At 58.2% G+C, this 15,421-nt stretch overlaps 1 protein-coding gene and 1 long non-coding RNA gene across 3 annotated transcripts in view; one reads left to right on the top strand and one right to left on the bottom strand.

The window, feature by feature from the left end:
- Nucleotides 1-15,138, bottom strand: part of SORL1 (sortilin related receptor 1) — a 49,892-nt gene extending 34,754 nt beyond the window's left edge. For both annotated transcript variants that reach the window (XM_075774626.1, XM_075774627.1), the window contains exons 1-6: nt 14,822-15,138; nt 4,617-4,733; nt 4,192-4,317; nt 3,513-3,674; nt 2,022-2,089; nt 1,500-1,680 (exon numbers count right to left, since the gene is read on the bottom strand). In XM_075774626.1, coding sequence (XP_075630741.1) covers nt 1,500-1,680; nt 2,022-2,089; nt 3,513-3,674; nt 4,192-4,317; nt 4,617-4,733; nt 14,822-15,040 — 873 coding nt within the window. In that variant the 5' untranslated portion in view covers nt 15,041-15,138. The remainder of the gene's footprint in view (nt 1-1,499; nt 1,681-2,021; nt 2,090-3,512; nt 3,675-4,191; nt 4,318-4,616; nt 4,734-14,821) is intronic.
- Nucleotides 1,976-11,256, top strand: LOC142604913 (uncharacterized). The gene is made up of 5 exons (XR_012838762.1): nt 1,976-2,103; nt 2,725-3,261; nt 3,524-5,825; nt 7,568-7,649; nt 11,166-11,256. It is a non-coding gene; the product is annotated as an uncharacterized LOC142604913 (long non-coding RNA).
- Nucleotides 15,139-15,421: the final 283 nt, after the last annotated feature.

Here is a 15,421-nt window from a genome sequence, read left to right as displayed (position 1 = left end):
TCTCTAAGCAACCGTGCCTCCCACGGAGAGGAGCTGAAGTCGGAGTCCTTGGCACCTCTGCCACCCAGCCTGTCCGCTCCCCAGCACCACTCCTGCTGCGGCTGAGGGTTGATGCAAGCACCAGATCCCAGACCTGGGGACATCCTCTCTAAATCAGAGGTTTGTGGCCCGGCTGGCTTCTCTCTGAGCTTCTGTGTTTCCCACCAGTCTTTGCCTCAGCATGGAATATGGGCGATTTTAATGTCGTTTAGCGTAACACCGGTCGTTAGTGCTGCAGAAGAAAACGTGACGGTGGCCCCTGTGACCCCTAAGCCCTCCAGAAGCAGAAACAACTCCAAAGAATCCCCAAATTGAGTTCATGCTTTGAAACGTCCCGACTCCAACCAGCCCCGTGCTCCCCGGGCGCTGCCCCGGAGCCCAGCGGCTTCTCGGCAGAGACACAGACCATCCCCCACGCTTCACTCAACACCATCAGCAAGCCTAGATAAAAATCTTCTGCAAACCACAGCAGGCTTCAGATCAAGCGTAGCGCCAAGGGGATGGGCCCCAAGAGTTGCAGACTGTGCTACCTGCGAGAGAGAGACTTCTGAGAAACTGAAAGCGCTCTGCAAACACCGTCCCCTCCCAGCATCGGGCACCACTGCGGCCGCCCGGGTGGCCAGAAGTGACATGCTCGCTGCTCACTGCCTAGGAAATGCTACCCCTAAATTACGAAAATTGCTTATTAAAACAGACTCGATGGCAGCAGCGGGGGAGGAAAGCAACGCTTGTGTCTTCTAAAAAGAAAACTGCTTCTTAACTTCTAGAAGGAATAGGACTCTACCTCTCCGCTGTTGTGTCTCTGATCCTCCGTAAAGGACTTGCCCTCAGAGACAGCACAGATGCTTTCTAGCTTGCTTTCAGGTTTGTCCGAAAGTGGTGAACAGCTTCAAAAAGTACAGGGGGCCTGGGCTGCAGGGGGACCAAAAGACTGCTTTCACTCACCCGCATCCCCTCTTCTTAGGAAAGCAAACCGAAAATCCATCTCTCTTTCCAGGCTGGAGCACTTGGACCTAGTCCACGTTTGATAGTAATCCTCTCTGACAAGCAGCCTCCTAACCACCGAGCTGCTGAGCCACATCCCCCCCTTCCCTCCCGCCTTCCCAGGGTTTTTCCCGGGTCCCAGCACTTTGCAGCCTGACCTACTTCAGCGCAGCCTGCTGAAGGCAGGCGTACGGAAACGCCGCCGCTCCGACAGCGCGGCATCCGTAGGCGTCGCTTTCTCCGCAGCGGCGCGAGGTCAAGCGGCGGGGGCAGCTGCGGGCAGAGACGCCTCTGCGACAAGCTAAACGCGACGTCCGAAGGCTGCGAGGTACGGCAGCGAGTAACGATGTCCCTATCGACCGCGCTGGCCGTGCTTTAGACACGGGTCCCAGCTGGAAGCAGAGCTACTGCCTGCTCTGGCCGTACCAAAGCATGGACCGTCACCCGTGGCAGTGATTTGCTCGCCTGATACTTACCACAGACTTTGTTGCAAACATGTATTTGTCCCTGAGCTGGAAGTCTTCAACATCTTCCAGGATTATTTCTTTATTTTCTCGGGTTTGAAAGAAATCGGTGCTGCGAATGACAGTCGAAGCCCCAGAAGGCTCGTGCCGCTCGATGTACACTGTATTTGGCTTATCGTAGGGCTCGACTCCCCTGGAAAGAACACAAAGGGTGGTGGTGTTATCTCTGCGTTCACAGAGCAACGCAGAAGGCAGCGGGTACCGAGGAGCCCTGTCGAGAGATGGGGTGGGCATGCAAAAACCAGGGGAACGTGGAGCACTCCCAGGTGCCTGTGTGGGTGGCTTTCTCCTGTCACCCCCCCCGTGCCACATCCCTGCAGTGCGGGGTCTCTGCTGGGTGAGGGGAGCAGGGATTCGTGGCCGGAGCGCACTCTGGTACCCGCATCCTTGGTTTGCGCAGGGCAGCGAGCGAGGCAAGAGGCGAGGAGTGAGAGGAGACAGGAGCTGGGCGTAACACACAGGGGCGACACGTACCAAGAAAAAGACTTCACGTGTTCCTGAATCATTATCCAGGTCTGGCCGAAATCATCCGATTTCCAGAGCTGCAACGACAAAGGTGAGAGATGCCAGTGGGACTCGGCAACCAAACAGACCCAATCCTTTGAGGGACCCAACCCTTTGAGAGACCCAACCTCAGGTAGCAAAGGCAGGATTGACATGCGTCCATCGCAAAACCGTGAACTACTTTGATAACTTGTCTTTAAGCGGCAGCTGACTGGAGCAACAGCAGTCTTTCTAGCTGCCGGAGAATAACCCAAACAGGAGAAAATGGTGCTTTGGTCTCCTACCAGAAGGATTTCCCACTGTCTGTTGATCCACCTGGTTTTACGCTAACTCAGAAATAAAAAATAACTTGTTATAATGCACTCGTGGAGTGCGATGGCAAGGGTAAATATCTGGGCAGAGCCGTCTCCCTCTCGGAGGCCATTACGACCCCAAGCAGAGCAGCACGCTGTTGTTGCAGATCTGCGGGCATTAGTAAGGCAAAGGCCAAGAGGAGAGATAGTATCTTTCATTGCACCAACAAAAATAGCAGCGATAAACACGCCAGCCCGCAGGCACATGAGTCCCTCTGTGGATCCCGTCCCTCGAAGGGCCCGTGTCCCTGAAACCTGCCTGGTTTTTGTCCAAGAGCTATAGTGGCACTCGAGCTGCAATTTTTGCTTCTGTTTTGCAGGTATGCGGATACAGCCAGCCTGACTCCAGCCTCGACAGCCAGTCCAGCAGCCCACCCAGGGAAGGTATCGCTCCCGGCCAGCTCCGTCCCCCCAGGAAGGCATGAGCGGGGGCCGGCACGCACCCTGCTACGACCGGACTCAACGGCACGGGCTGTGCACGTACTCTGCTCGACCGTCCCCATTCACATGTTGGGGGATGGTTGTTTCATCTCTAAGTTTTGCTTATGCTGCCTGTGTCTATCTGAAGGTGCTGTAATTATTTACAAACTTTAGCCAACAGCTCTGGGGGGGGGGTGTGGAAAAAAAAAAAAAAAGAGTTTGTTTTCAAGAAGCAATTTGTTATGCAAGACCCACAGCTAAACCACACGCCTGCATGAAACACTGCGGATGTCAGTCCTGCCTCAGCTGCCAGCGCTCTGTGGCGAGTTACAACCGCAACAGTCGGGGAGATGCACAGAGTCAGGAGCGGCACGAATGAAGGACCAGCATAAATGAAGGAAAAGGGAAAGGAAACATTTAAGACGGCCATCCTGCAGGTACTAAATTCTCACCACTCCACAGAGGTCAGAAACCAGAGTGACTTGTAGGGAAGGGGGTGTCCTGGCCAATTTGGGACAGCTCTGCATAATCCAAGATCAGGCAGCCTGGGCGGTCAAGGCATGACCCCATGTGGCGCTGGCACGAGGCAGGGCAACTCCTGGTCTGTGGGGCACGTAACGGGCCAGGGGGATGCCCCAGCAGGGTAGAGGCAGGGCGCTGGCCCTCTCGGCTAAGCAGAAGCGCTCACCTGTTTTTTAGGATGAGACCTGTCAAAGCCTAAGAGGAGGTTGGGGTTCCTGCCGTGCAGGAGGAGGTCTGCTGCTCTGAAGGGAATCGAGAAGCCCTGAATGTTGTTGCAGAAGTCAGTGGTGATCCAGAGGTACGGGACGAAGGCGTCCACGAAGATATACTGGGAAGAGAAGGAGCGACAAGGAAGAAGGAAAGCAGGCCGTCAGCCTCCAGCTCCACACAGAGCTCAGGCGAGCAGTAAGAAAGGCACGCGTCCCAGGGGAGCCTTGGGAGGGCAAACGCTGGAGGAGAGAAATTTGCCTGCCCCAACCACCCCCTCTCCTGCCACAGCCCGATGCTCCTGAGCATCGCAGAGCCGTACAGGAGGTACGGCAGTGTGCCCAGCACGTCCCTCCTCTGCCCCAGGGACCCCCGGGATGGCCCGAGGTGCAAAAATAGCCTTCAGTCCCCGTCTGCAGGAGGGGCCCGTCCCTCCCCACTGCCGCAGCAGAAAGGCCCATCTGAGCGCTTCCCCTGTGCAAAGGCAGGTTTTCAGCGTGACCCACGGATGTGGGTTGGGGTGGCCACACACCCGGTTCCCCTGGCCCGTGGGCCCTGCTGCGTTCACGCTGTTGGCGGCAACGGAGCGGCTTTGCCCCACGTACGAGCCCCGCAGGGGCCGGCTGCCGCATCCTCACCCTCTTGTTGTCGGCCGGGCTGTGGTAGAACTGGGCGATGGCCACCTCGCTGCTGTTCCCCCCGCTGAAGCTGAACCTCTCCGAAATCTTCTTAAAACTCTTCCCATAGTCGTACGACACGTAAACCTGCAAAGGAGAAGTCCCAGCGTGAGGAGCGCAAAGCTCTGGTTTCCCTTCTGACAGATTTGGTAAAAACTCAGAAAACTACGGGAGGAGAAGCCTCAGAGATTGCCTTCAGGGCTCGAACCTGTGGGGCAATGCAGACAATAGTAAATTTTTTTTTTTTTGTGCCTCTGAACTCAAACTCACGGGCCTTTCTTTCATCTTCCCAGCACAGGAGAGCTGCAGATCAGCAGCCGCCGACACCTCGCCTGGCACAGAAGCCACGAAGGCACCCCGGGACAGCACCAGGTTGCATTACTTACGTCGCTGTTTTTGGGACCCAGCAAAGACAGGCTGTCTCTGGCCAAGGCCACGATCACGTTGCTCTTCTCTCCCGCCCAGTGAACGACCATCTGATTGTGGGAATCGTTGAGGCTGACCTGCAACGCCAAGAAAAAGGGCACCCTGAGCCCACAGGGACAGTCGGAGAGCAACACCCGCTCGTACCAACCCCCCGGGAAATACACAGACTTTGGGGACGCTCGGTCAAACCAGGGGCAGAAACGGAACAGTCCAAAGGGCAGAGGGGCACCGTGTGTCCGGCCCTTCAGACCCCGGAGGGGCCGGAATGTGTGCTCCTGGGCACGCTTGGGGCGAGCTCAGCTCCAGCCCGGAGTGCTAAAATGCAACAGGATCGTCCACGGCCGTCGGGTGTGCACGGCTAAGGGCTTCATCCTTCCACCACCGCTTTCCGAGGTTGCTGTGCCTTCATCCCGCTCCCACCTCTCCCTGCAGTCTCGTTGAAAGTCCCCCCCCAGCCCCCATTTAAAGCACAACCAAGCAAACCGGCGGCTGCTCGTCATGATGGCGGTTGGAAACCTCTGCCGACACGACGGGGATTACGCAGACGGTGCCACTGAACCAGGGCTGCCGTCACTTATACCGAGGCCGCCACAGTGAGGTGGTCAAGCACTCGCTGCAAGCCACCAAGCAGTTAAAGCGAAGGCTTCCCTGGGGGAGACGTTCGAGCACGACCCCACGTAAAGCAGCAGCTCTCACGAACGCGCTGGCAAAATGCGTGTGCCTAAAGGGGTTAGTCTGCCCTTTATTCTTCCTCAGAGAAATAGGATTCGGGGGACAATGAGAATGAAAACTAAAACCGAGGACCAAGAAGTGATTTTCAAATCCAGGCTGATTAGGCGAAGGGCCACAGGGAAACAGAGTCACCTTTCTACAGCGACTTTTTCTGTACCCTAAAGGACATGCTGGTTTCCAAAATAAACGCAGTCGTACGCAATCCCATTATTCCCCGTGCGTGTGTTGTATCTGGCAGCGCTCTAACAGCGCCGGTCGCGAAGGGCCGGTTTCTATGGGGAAGCTATCGCAGCATCGCTGCGGCGGGAGCCGAAGGAGCGGGGACGGCCAGTCTTGCCGGGGAAGTTGGGTGGAGCAGCTCGGCTACGGACGGGCGCCCCGATCGCTGCAGCGGACGCGCGTGCCTGAGCCCCCGCACGCCATCGTGCCAACGGCTGGTAACCCCTGAGCTCATGGCCTTGGGAAGCTGTGAAAATACAGGGCTAAGCCCATCTTAGGCCTGATACCCGGCGGCTCCCACTGACCCCGGGATCAGCGAGGAGCGCTGCCTGGGGTAAGGAGCCGGTTTAGCCTCTGCCAGTGACTGGCAAATAAAATGCTAGGAAAAACAAGGTCTTTATTCTGGAAGGGGGCGGGGGGGGGAAGTGAAACAGAAGCCTTCAAATCTCTCTTATGCAATAGGCTCACACAAGGGAAAAAAAAATAAAAAATCAAAACCTGGCAGGGGGTCAGCGAGCAACCCCCGGCACCGGTGCCCGCGGCTGCCCAGCCAGAGACACCCCTCCCCCGCCGGGGAGCCCACGTCGGAGAGCCCAGATAGCAAATGCAGCAGAGATTTAGGTCAGGCAGCAGCATCGGCTACAAAGCAAGCCAGCAGTAGCCTCGCACGCCTGCTGGAAAAGAGAAGCGATGCTGTTTGAGGATGCAGGGAAACAGGGTGGAGAAGAAGGAATTGCTGATGCCCACCGAGAAAGCCCACGTACAGCTTTGGGTCTGAAATCCAGAGCAGCTCTGAGCTCCCAGTCCCCCTCCCCTCCTTTAAAAGCAGAATAACCCCATCTAAATCTCTTGCATATATATTAGTTATTTTGGATGCAGCTTTTTTGGGTTCCCAGTTGCACCCAGGCTGAGGTTGCTGGCTTTATGGAAAGGGCTGGGTTCATTAGCCCGTCTAGAGTTTTGCCGTTATTTGGAGGGGAGGGGGACAGCAAGGGGGAGCCCATAGCCGTGCATTCAGAGACAGAAGCGAGCAACCTTGCCCAGCCTCCCTTCCCCAGGGAAGCCCCTCAAGAGGCGGATTTGTCTGCTCTCCCCAAGGAAAGTCAAAGCCAAGTCTAGATGAGCCAGACCTGCCCTGTGCACCGCCCCCCTCCCCAGCTCCCCTCAGCCAAGGGGCTTGTCACTACCTCCGTGGCAATTTCAGGAGCTAAAGACTGCTAGAGCACGTCTTACAAAGGGGTGTAAAGAAAGAGAAGCCACCCGAAGGACGCCTCACACTGTAAGTCCCCCGGGAAGGGCTCGTGCAGCAGCCTCTCGGGTTTAGGAGCCCCCGCGCGTTTGTCTCTGCCGCTTCCCGGTGTGGGAGACCACAGCCTGCGGCTGAGCGGCCCTGCTACAGCCCCTCTGAGTCTTGTGGGGACCCGAACAGCTCAGGAGAGCAACAAACGGGACCTCAAGTCTTTGCCCTCCAGGCAGCAGTGCTGTCTTGTGCCCCAGGTGAACAGCACCCGATGCCCCGTTGATAGGGATGTTTTCTGTGAAATAGCTTTGTGCTAAAGCTGCTGTTATCCCCAACACAAGTAACCCTTCCCCGCTTCCTGGGATGAGGCTCGTTTGGCAGGAGCCCACTGTCACAGAGTCCCCCCACCTCCGCTAACGGGGGAAACCTGCCCCCCAGGAGCTGGTTTAACCTATGAACGGGCAGTGCCTGGTGCCTAACGGAACCAGCATTTAGTATACCTTCCACGTAACGGGGAAGTGCTTTGGTCTTTGCCAAGTGATTAAGTGTATATGAAATACGCATCAAATTCTAATTTGTCCTCCTAAGATGTAAGGTGCCAAATGAAGTCCAGGAGGGGAGAACTGGAGCCAAGAAATAGAAGAGGTTGCTTGTAGCTGTAGTTAATGTAGTTAACGCTGCTAGCTTTGCTCACGCTATGTATTTACTTTTTGTTAACAGAATCTTCCAATAAACAGATCCCCCGCAGAAACGGGGCGAGAAGACCCGAGCTGCCGTCGCGTGGGAGCACACCCCAGAGCAGGTACGAGCTCCCGCATGGCTCCAGGGGTGTAGCTGGAGCCCGAGTGCTTCCAGCCTGCGCTGGGAGGGGGAACGTTGTCTGGACACGCGGTGCTGCGCCGAGATGGTTCTAGAGTCTGTCGGTAGGCGAGCAGCCCGGGGTGTGTAGTGTGCGGTGCTGAGCTCTTCCGAGGCTGGGGAAAGTGTCCCGATTCCATGTTCCTTAGCACCTGCAACACCTAAGCGCCGGCTCCCCTTTCCGTCATGTCCCTCTCAGTCGCTTACGCCCGGAATTGAGAGGTCAGGGCAGGGTTTTGGCTGCCAAGCTCGGCAGAGGCGGCTCGCCCCTCGCACGTGACAAACCACGGCGTGTGCGAAAGCCCCGGGCTCGATAATGGTGCGGGTTGAGCAGGAGATGAGCGACTCTGGCCCGGACACCTCGCCGTAGCTACTCGGATGGCTGCTGGCAGGCCAAACGGCAATATTTCAGGCCTTTCTGTCACCGGAGGACTCTTCAATTCCCAGCCTTTGAGCCACCAATGAGGCCGAGCTGCTCCGCGTGGGAAGCGTAACTTCCCCGTGCAGAAATCACGCTGTTAGCTGCGATGAACTGCAAGCAGAAATATCGCGCTCCTGCTGACTTGTGATAACGCCTAGCACCCGCGTGATGGGTGACGAGCGCTGGGACAGTGGGAGGGCTATTCCTGGTGCCGAGTGGGCTTAGGGAGCCCACCGTGTGCGTCGGCGGGTTTGCTCGGTCAAGAGCTACTGCTTTAGCGATAGGACTCGGACCGCGGCTCGACCCAGGCGCTCGCTATTAATCAGGAGGCGACGTGGTGGGACTACTCGGGGGCTGAGGCTCGATGCTGTACAATTGGGGGTGTGCGGGGGGGGGGGGGGGGGGGAAGACTCCTAGACAGGTCGTTTATTTGTTTTCCCATCTTGGTTATGTAACTGAAAATGGGATGCTTACAACCAAACACAGTTCCTGGGAAATTTCTGAATAGTTAATAGGTTATTACTACGGCTGGATAAATGAGGGTAGAGGAGAATAACGAGTCTCTGCGGCTGCCGAAACCATCAAAGTTTTGCCGGCAGCTTGGATCTTGGCTTGAAGGCAGGCTGTCAGGGGACGCTGGCAGAAGAGGAATTGGCTAAACGTTTTATAGCTGTTAGCCGGGGGAATGAGGATGGGGCTAAAGAAAGCTATTGCCAAAAGGGGTCAGAAGCGAAGCCGCCGCTTGGTTAGCACAGAGCTTTAACGGCAAGGCGTTCTCGCCAGGCTCCACGTCGTTGCGGCTCACTGGAAGCAGCAGAGGACAAGTGCCGGGCCTTTGCGTTCCCCCCCCCTCCCAGCGAGGCTTACGCAATAGCCGGGCATCGCGGATGTGTGCCATGGGTGGCTACCGCATTCCCGGCACGCCGCGTTCCCCGTGCGCTCCCACTAAAGCTTCATTACTGTACCTTCTGCTCTGCTCCCGAGCATCTGTTTCTAGCCCTGCCACGATATTTTAAAATACAGTCTGTGCCTGCCGTAGCGCTGCCTGTGGCTTGGACTGAAAATGCCAGGGTCTGAAATCATTGATATGAAACACGGGTGACTCATTTCAGAGAGTGCCAGGCCCATGTTAATTTTGTTAATACTGAAATCATCTGCTCGCAGAGCTGTTTTCTCTCTGCTACCACCAACAGAGCTCTCTGCTAGCTGTTGTTTCAAAGAGAAAGGAAAAGGGGAAGGGAGGGGGAAGTCGGGGTCGAGGCAGGAGCCCCGTTTACCCTGGAAACGAGCAGGACCCTTGGCAAGATGGTCCCAGAGATGGGCTCTCTTTCTACATTGATGGGGCAGAGGGTGACAGGGAATCGAGGCTGCCCCGGCCAATTTGGTTAAGCGCCCATGAAAGTCACCCCCCCCCCCAACCGAGGCGTGGGGGAAGGCTGCAGAAAAGGTCTAAAGCGCTGCCGGCGAAGCGTGCTGCAAGCTACAGAAAGCTTAAGCGATGCCCCTGGGACACCGCAACGCTTGCTTAGTCCAACAGCAGGATCTGCGAGGAACCTGCCGAAGGGGAAACAAGGAATAAAAACACAAATACCCTTCCCAGCCGCCGCGGTGCCAGGAGCAGGAACCGCGTGGCTTTCGGAGGCTCGTCTCTCCTGGCAAGCTCAGGTGCAAAAGCACGTGCCGGGAGTGGGGAACCTTCCCGGGGCGGCCGGGAAAGGGGCAGGGGTTGCCTGTGCCCCGGGCAGACGCAGCGATGGGGTGGGGAAGGAAGGACAGGGGGGTCCGGGAGCCCACAGGCAGGCCTCTGCTGGGATGTGCCGTCGCCAGCCAGGGCACCTCCAGAAGGTTAAAGTCTAATCTGGGAAGGTCTCTGCCGCGCTGGCAAACTAGGTCAAAATTAAGTACGGTTCAATTTGGATTCAGCGTGATTGATGCCTCCGTTCACGTAGCTGGATGGCATTTACCCAGCGAAGCACTTTGTATATTCTCTGAAGGAAGAAAAGCTCTTTGCTGGTTTGCAGGTTGCGAGGGAAGGGAGCTAAGGTGGGCTCTCTCTCCGGGACACGCTAATGGCCTCAAAAGAAGAGAAGCTTCGTCTCTTTTTGGAGTAGCTCATCAGCACAAGCCGTGCCTACGCAGCGGACGGCACGAGGGCCGTGGGAAGGGGCTCCCGAAGCCGAGGAGCAGCTCTGCCCACGAGCCGCAGCGTGGCTGCCGGCCGAGCGCCCAGCCGTGGCCGCGGGTCTAGCGAGGGGGCTCGTCTCCCACGGAGCGCTTTGCTTTCTTGGTGCTGTGCCACAGACACAGAGAAGTTAACATCTCCCGCACAAAGTCATCGCCGTGGTGTTATGTCAGCGGGAGACGTTCTCCTCGGCTGTCTTGAAAAACTTCTGCCTTAAAGATAAAGATCACTGAGTGGCACTGTGGGTCGGCATTGCTGTTAATCTAGCGCAGGCTGTGGTAGCACGTGGTGCTCCAAGCGCTAGCGGCTGAGGAGGTCATCGTAGGGCTTCATCAGCGCGGAGGGGCAGGGAGTGTCAAGGTCAAGCAAGTGGGCGCATAGAAACTAATTTCGTAGCAAATGACCTGGAAATGATGGAAACCTGGTCCTTTCCCTCAAAGGCAGGATCAGTTATCACCAGCAAACAGGAAGCTTGAGAGCAATGAAGCTGGTTCGCCCAGAAGGGAAAGAGACGGGCTGATGTTAGGGCAGGCAATAATGCCGGTTCGGGGGACGGGCAGGCAGAGAGGCGACGGCCGTGCGCAGGTCAGGAGCGCGGGGAGAGGCTCGAGGGCTCGCAGCGGCAGCACGGAGGGCGAGCTGGCTGCCACGGGAGCCACCAGCAATTAGATGTCTTTTGTCCCAGGGCGGTTTAAGGCAAAGGTTTCTTGTGAATTGCGTGCTTTTGGGGGAGGGGAGGGGTTCGGATGAGCCCTTTCCAAAGAAGGGAAAGGCTTGTCCGCAGACAAATGTTAGACCTGTACGTCCCAGTGGCATAAATGCCATCCGTAACCGGGATTCTCCCTCTTGCGCCTCAGGACCGGCAGACAGAAGCTGGCCTCCTGCTCCGGCGCTTCTCCTCGCCGTCTGCTGCGGCTACGACACGACGGTCACTACAGAGCCAGCCTCGACGCTCCGACCCGGCACGCAGGTAGGAGGCCAAAGCGGCTACTTTTCTTGTCCTTGCTTGTCGCGCTAAGCGAAGTTCTTGCAGGCGACGCGCTACATGGCTGGCTTTCCCCCCGGAGGGGACAGGATTTACGTGGCATGGTGGGGACATGCCCTGGAAATGTAAAATCCTGTAGCTGAGTACGTGTACCCGGGTCTGAGTAGGGATGCGTAGGCAAGAGCACGGAGGCTGGGAAGGGTCGGGAGGGTGGGCTGCAGGTGAGCGGCCGCCTCAGTAGCCAGGGGCTTGTGCCAGGAAGAGGAGGACAGGGTGCAGCGCCGTGGTTGCCAGAAGGGGTTCGGGGAGCGCCGCCGGACCCGGCAAGGGGGGGCAGGCAGCAGTTGTCTTGCCCTGGGGATGCTTCTCTGCTGTCTGTGGTGTCCTAGAAAAGACCTGTCACGTGTCGGTGCCTGCGTCGGAAAGGTCTGTCCGTTGTAACACTTGCCAAGAGTCCTGTAGAGGTGAGGGCCCCGCAAGGGAACAAAACCCGCTCTGTCTCGAAGCTGACTGTTTCTGGAGTCATGTGTTCGGTCTCTCGGTTGCTGGTGCTTTAGAGTCAGAAAAGCCAGGGAAAAGCCACGAAGGCACAGAGGGTTGGGCTACCGGTCCTGTTGTTGGTTGAGGCTCCCGAAAAGTTTTGCTGTAGCCATGTGTGCAAGCTGTACAAGCCCGCCGGGGCAATCGATGGTGAGGATCTGGACGAGGAATCCAAGTAACGTTTTGTGCTCGTGTCTTTGCTGTCTAGGGCAAGAGGGCTCTAAGCCTGTTGCTGACGATGCTGAGGATCCACAGAGGGCTTGGACTTTTCTCCCCTCCTCGCTTCCAGTCGGGGAGACGCATCCCTCCCTCTCGCTCCAGTCCGCTGGTGACGTCACCCACGGCAGCGACAGGCAGCACCGACCTCCCGTGTGTGCTTTCCTTCACCTCAGAGCTGAGCCCGGCTTCTATGCCGTCCCACGAGGCTGTGTCGGGACCACAGTCGAGAGCTGGGGAAGGGCAGGGAGTTTCGGGGCGCGAGCCAGCGCGTAGCATATGGCCGAGTGACCTGCCAAACGCAGGGGAGCAGGATGCGTCCCAGATAAGGGACTGAGGTGGCATGGCACTAGGATGCTCGGTCCAAGCACTGCCCCTTATGACCATGTCCCTGAGAGAGGACTGCTTTTTTGACTGCATGATTTTCTGCTGGTCTTAGAGCTGGTCAGAGACCTGGGGGAGGGGGGGCACGGGGATTGTTATGCGCTTGTGACAAGGAGCGAGACCCCCGAGCGCCGTGTTGTGCAGCTTTCTGGCTTCCTAGGCGTTAGTAATTCTGTGCGGTCAGATCTGTGACGGAGGCTAGGACACACGGGCTCCCTCTTGACCCTTTTTATTAAAGCAGACCCTGATTTAAAGCACTGTAGCGCTCGGGAGAACTCAGAACTGTTGTTTAGTGCCAATAAACTCTTCTGGTGACATGAAGTCCCTAGGCTTTAAAATTTGTGCTTCCCTCCCCGAAGCAGCGGAAGGGCCACGTTTCATACGCTAGCCTGAAACCCCATGCCACGCTGCCAGTGAGAGCGACTCCGTTCTCCTGGCGAATCCCCTCTGAAAGCTTAAGGCAAGGAGAAAAGACCCAAGAGCGGCAAACTGTTGAACTCCCACCGCTCCCTATCAGTCCTGCTCCCCATAGCACCGGGGTTACGGCACCCTCTTAGATCTGCAGCTGAGCGTCCAGGCGATACGGGCTGCTCCTGCCAAAGCAGCTTTCTGCCTGACCCGGGCAGGTGGGTTACACAAAAGCCATGGAGAGATGGAAGGGAAAGTGCTACAAATGTCTTTCCGTAGATGAGACAAGTGTCATGTTTTTTCTAAAATGGGGTAGCTGTGCGATGCTAAAAACAGCCAAACGTTGAGGAGGTAGAGGAGGCGAAGCAGATTTTCAAGGGGAGTAGGAACAGCTTTTCCCATCCTCTACAGGGGGGGAACTGGGAGCAGGGCTTTAGGAGCAGCACCAGGCCCCCCCCCCCACGTGCCCCTCCAGCAGCTCCAGAGCCAGGCCTGCCTCGTGGCTGGCTCTTTCTCACCCGACGTGTAGCAATAAGGGGAAATTATAGGGCACCCAGAAAGGAAAGTGCTAGCTGAGGAGGCAAACGCAGATGTCGGTGAAGGCTCGAAGCCTCTCCTCAAGTGTGCCTCGTCCCTCCGTGGGCTGGTGTCGCCCCCCAGCCCCCCCAGACAGCCTTTCGGGCACGTGATGGGAAGCGGGCAGTGTAAGCAAGGAGGGTCAAGTGGGGCAACTTAGTGTAGTCTAGCATGTGGATAGTTAAAAAAGCAAGTAGACTCTTCAAGGCTGAAGCTTTCCATAGAGGCACCCAGGCAGCCTGGGTATAATTCCTCATCACCCCTAAAGTGACGGTTGTGTGGAAAAGGGGGGGGCGAGGGGGGAGTTTTTCTGGTCCTGGCAGCAAGACTTGCCAGTGAAGGGAGCCCGAGCAGGGATACTTTCAGAAACAGTGGCCATTCTTCTGCGATGAGCGACTCCTCTCCCCGTCTTTTTCAAGGAGCAGTGGTGTAAGGATCGGAAATGCAGAGAGGAGCCCTTCTTACGGAGAAGGGCACGGTGCCTCACAAATAGCAACGCCTTCTACCAGAAGTCACCTCCCTCTGCCTAGCTTCCGAGCGTAGCAATGTTCAACACCAGCATCTCTAGGTGAAGAGCTGCTGCCCACCGCCAGCCCACTCCCGGCCGGAGGGACTCGCTTTCCCACCCGACGAACTAGCCGAGGGGACGACCTGGCCCGTTTCGCTAGCGCGTGCCCTTGGCCGCCCGGCAGCTATCGCTGCTCATCTTGCTGGAAATGAACCTGCAAGTTTCAAGTGCAAATCCGACAGTGCCACTAGTTTGAGATGGATCCGGGAGAAACAGGGAGAGGTGGGAATAGCCGCAGGAGGACATCAGCGGTACCTCCCGTCTAAACCCCTGCCACTTTGTGAACGGGGCAAGTTGCCGGCTATTTGAGGTAGCCGGGGCTGCCTCGCCAGCAACCGCCTCCCCGCCACAGCGACCCGACCTTCCCCGCCGGGGGTGGGGGGGGGGGGGGGGGAATATGCCGGCCACCCCCACGCGGGATCCACTCAAACGCCTGCAGGCGCGGAAGTTATTTTCCGAGCAGCAAGTGCGCACCCTCCCCCGCAGCAGACCCGCGGGGGGTTGCAGCGCGTCGCGTTGTCGCCGAGGCCGAGCGGCGCGGCCGGCTCCCCGCCAGCCCACTCGCGGCACCAGCACCGGGGGGGGGGGGACCGGGGATAAGCGCCCTCCGTGGCCTCTTTCCCCGTCCCCCGTCCCCCCTCTCCCTGCAACCGCTCGGGGGGAGCGGGGGGGGTGCAGCGCTGCGCGGGGTGATGTAACGCGCCGCCCCGCGGTATTTGGGGGGGGGGGGGGGATGGTGGTGGGAGTGGGGTGCGCCGACCCCACGCGTGCACGGAGGGGGCGGTGGTGTCCCGTGTGTGTCTGTGTGTGTGTCCCCCCCCTCCGGCCCGGCTCACCTGTCCGTACACCTGGATGGGCTCCGGCGGGCGCGGCGCAGCGCGGCGGCTCCGCGGGGTCTCGGCGGCGGCGGGCGGCGGGGAGCGCAGCAGCAAGGCGGAATGGCCGCCCGCCACCGGCAGCCGCAGCGGCAGCAGCAGCAGCAGCAGCAGGAGGGGCAGGAGGCGGCGGGGGAGCGGGGCGGCCCGGCGCTCCCCGCCGCTGCTCGGCGTCGCCATGTTCGCGCCGCCGGGACCGGGCCGAGCGGTGCCGAGCGGAGCGGAGAGTCGCGCCGCCGCCCGGAGAGAATGTGCAATGGGCAGCGGCACCGCTCCGCGCCTCCCCGCGCCGCTCCGCGCCCGCATCCCGCCCCCGCCGCCCGCTCCCCTCGGGGGGGATGCTCCGGGCCCCCTCCCCGAAACCGGGCTTCGCGGCTGGCAGCGGGAGCGTTCGCCTCTCCTCGGGGGATGCTCGGGACCCTAATGAAATACAACGAAAGAAAGTTAACTTAATTTAAATGAAATGAAGTGAAATGAAATGGCAAGAAATAAAGTCAAATAGGATGACAGTAAATGAAATAAAGTCAAATCAAAGAAAAACGTTGCAGCTTCTTCCGTCTG

The sequence above is a fragment of the Balearica regulorum genome, chromosome 23 (assembly GCF_011004875.1).
Source record: "Balearica regulorum gibbericeps isolate bBalReg1 chromosome 23, bBalReg1.pri, whole genome shotgun sequence".
Taxonomy (NCBI): domain Eukaryota; kingdom Metazoa; phylum Chordata; class Aves; order Gruiformes; family Gruidae; genus Balearica; species Balearica regulorum.
This window is presented reverse-complemented; position numbering and strand designations above follow the sequence as displayed.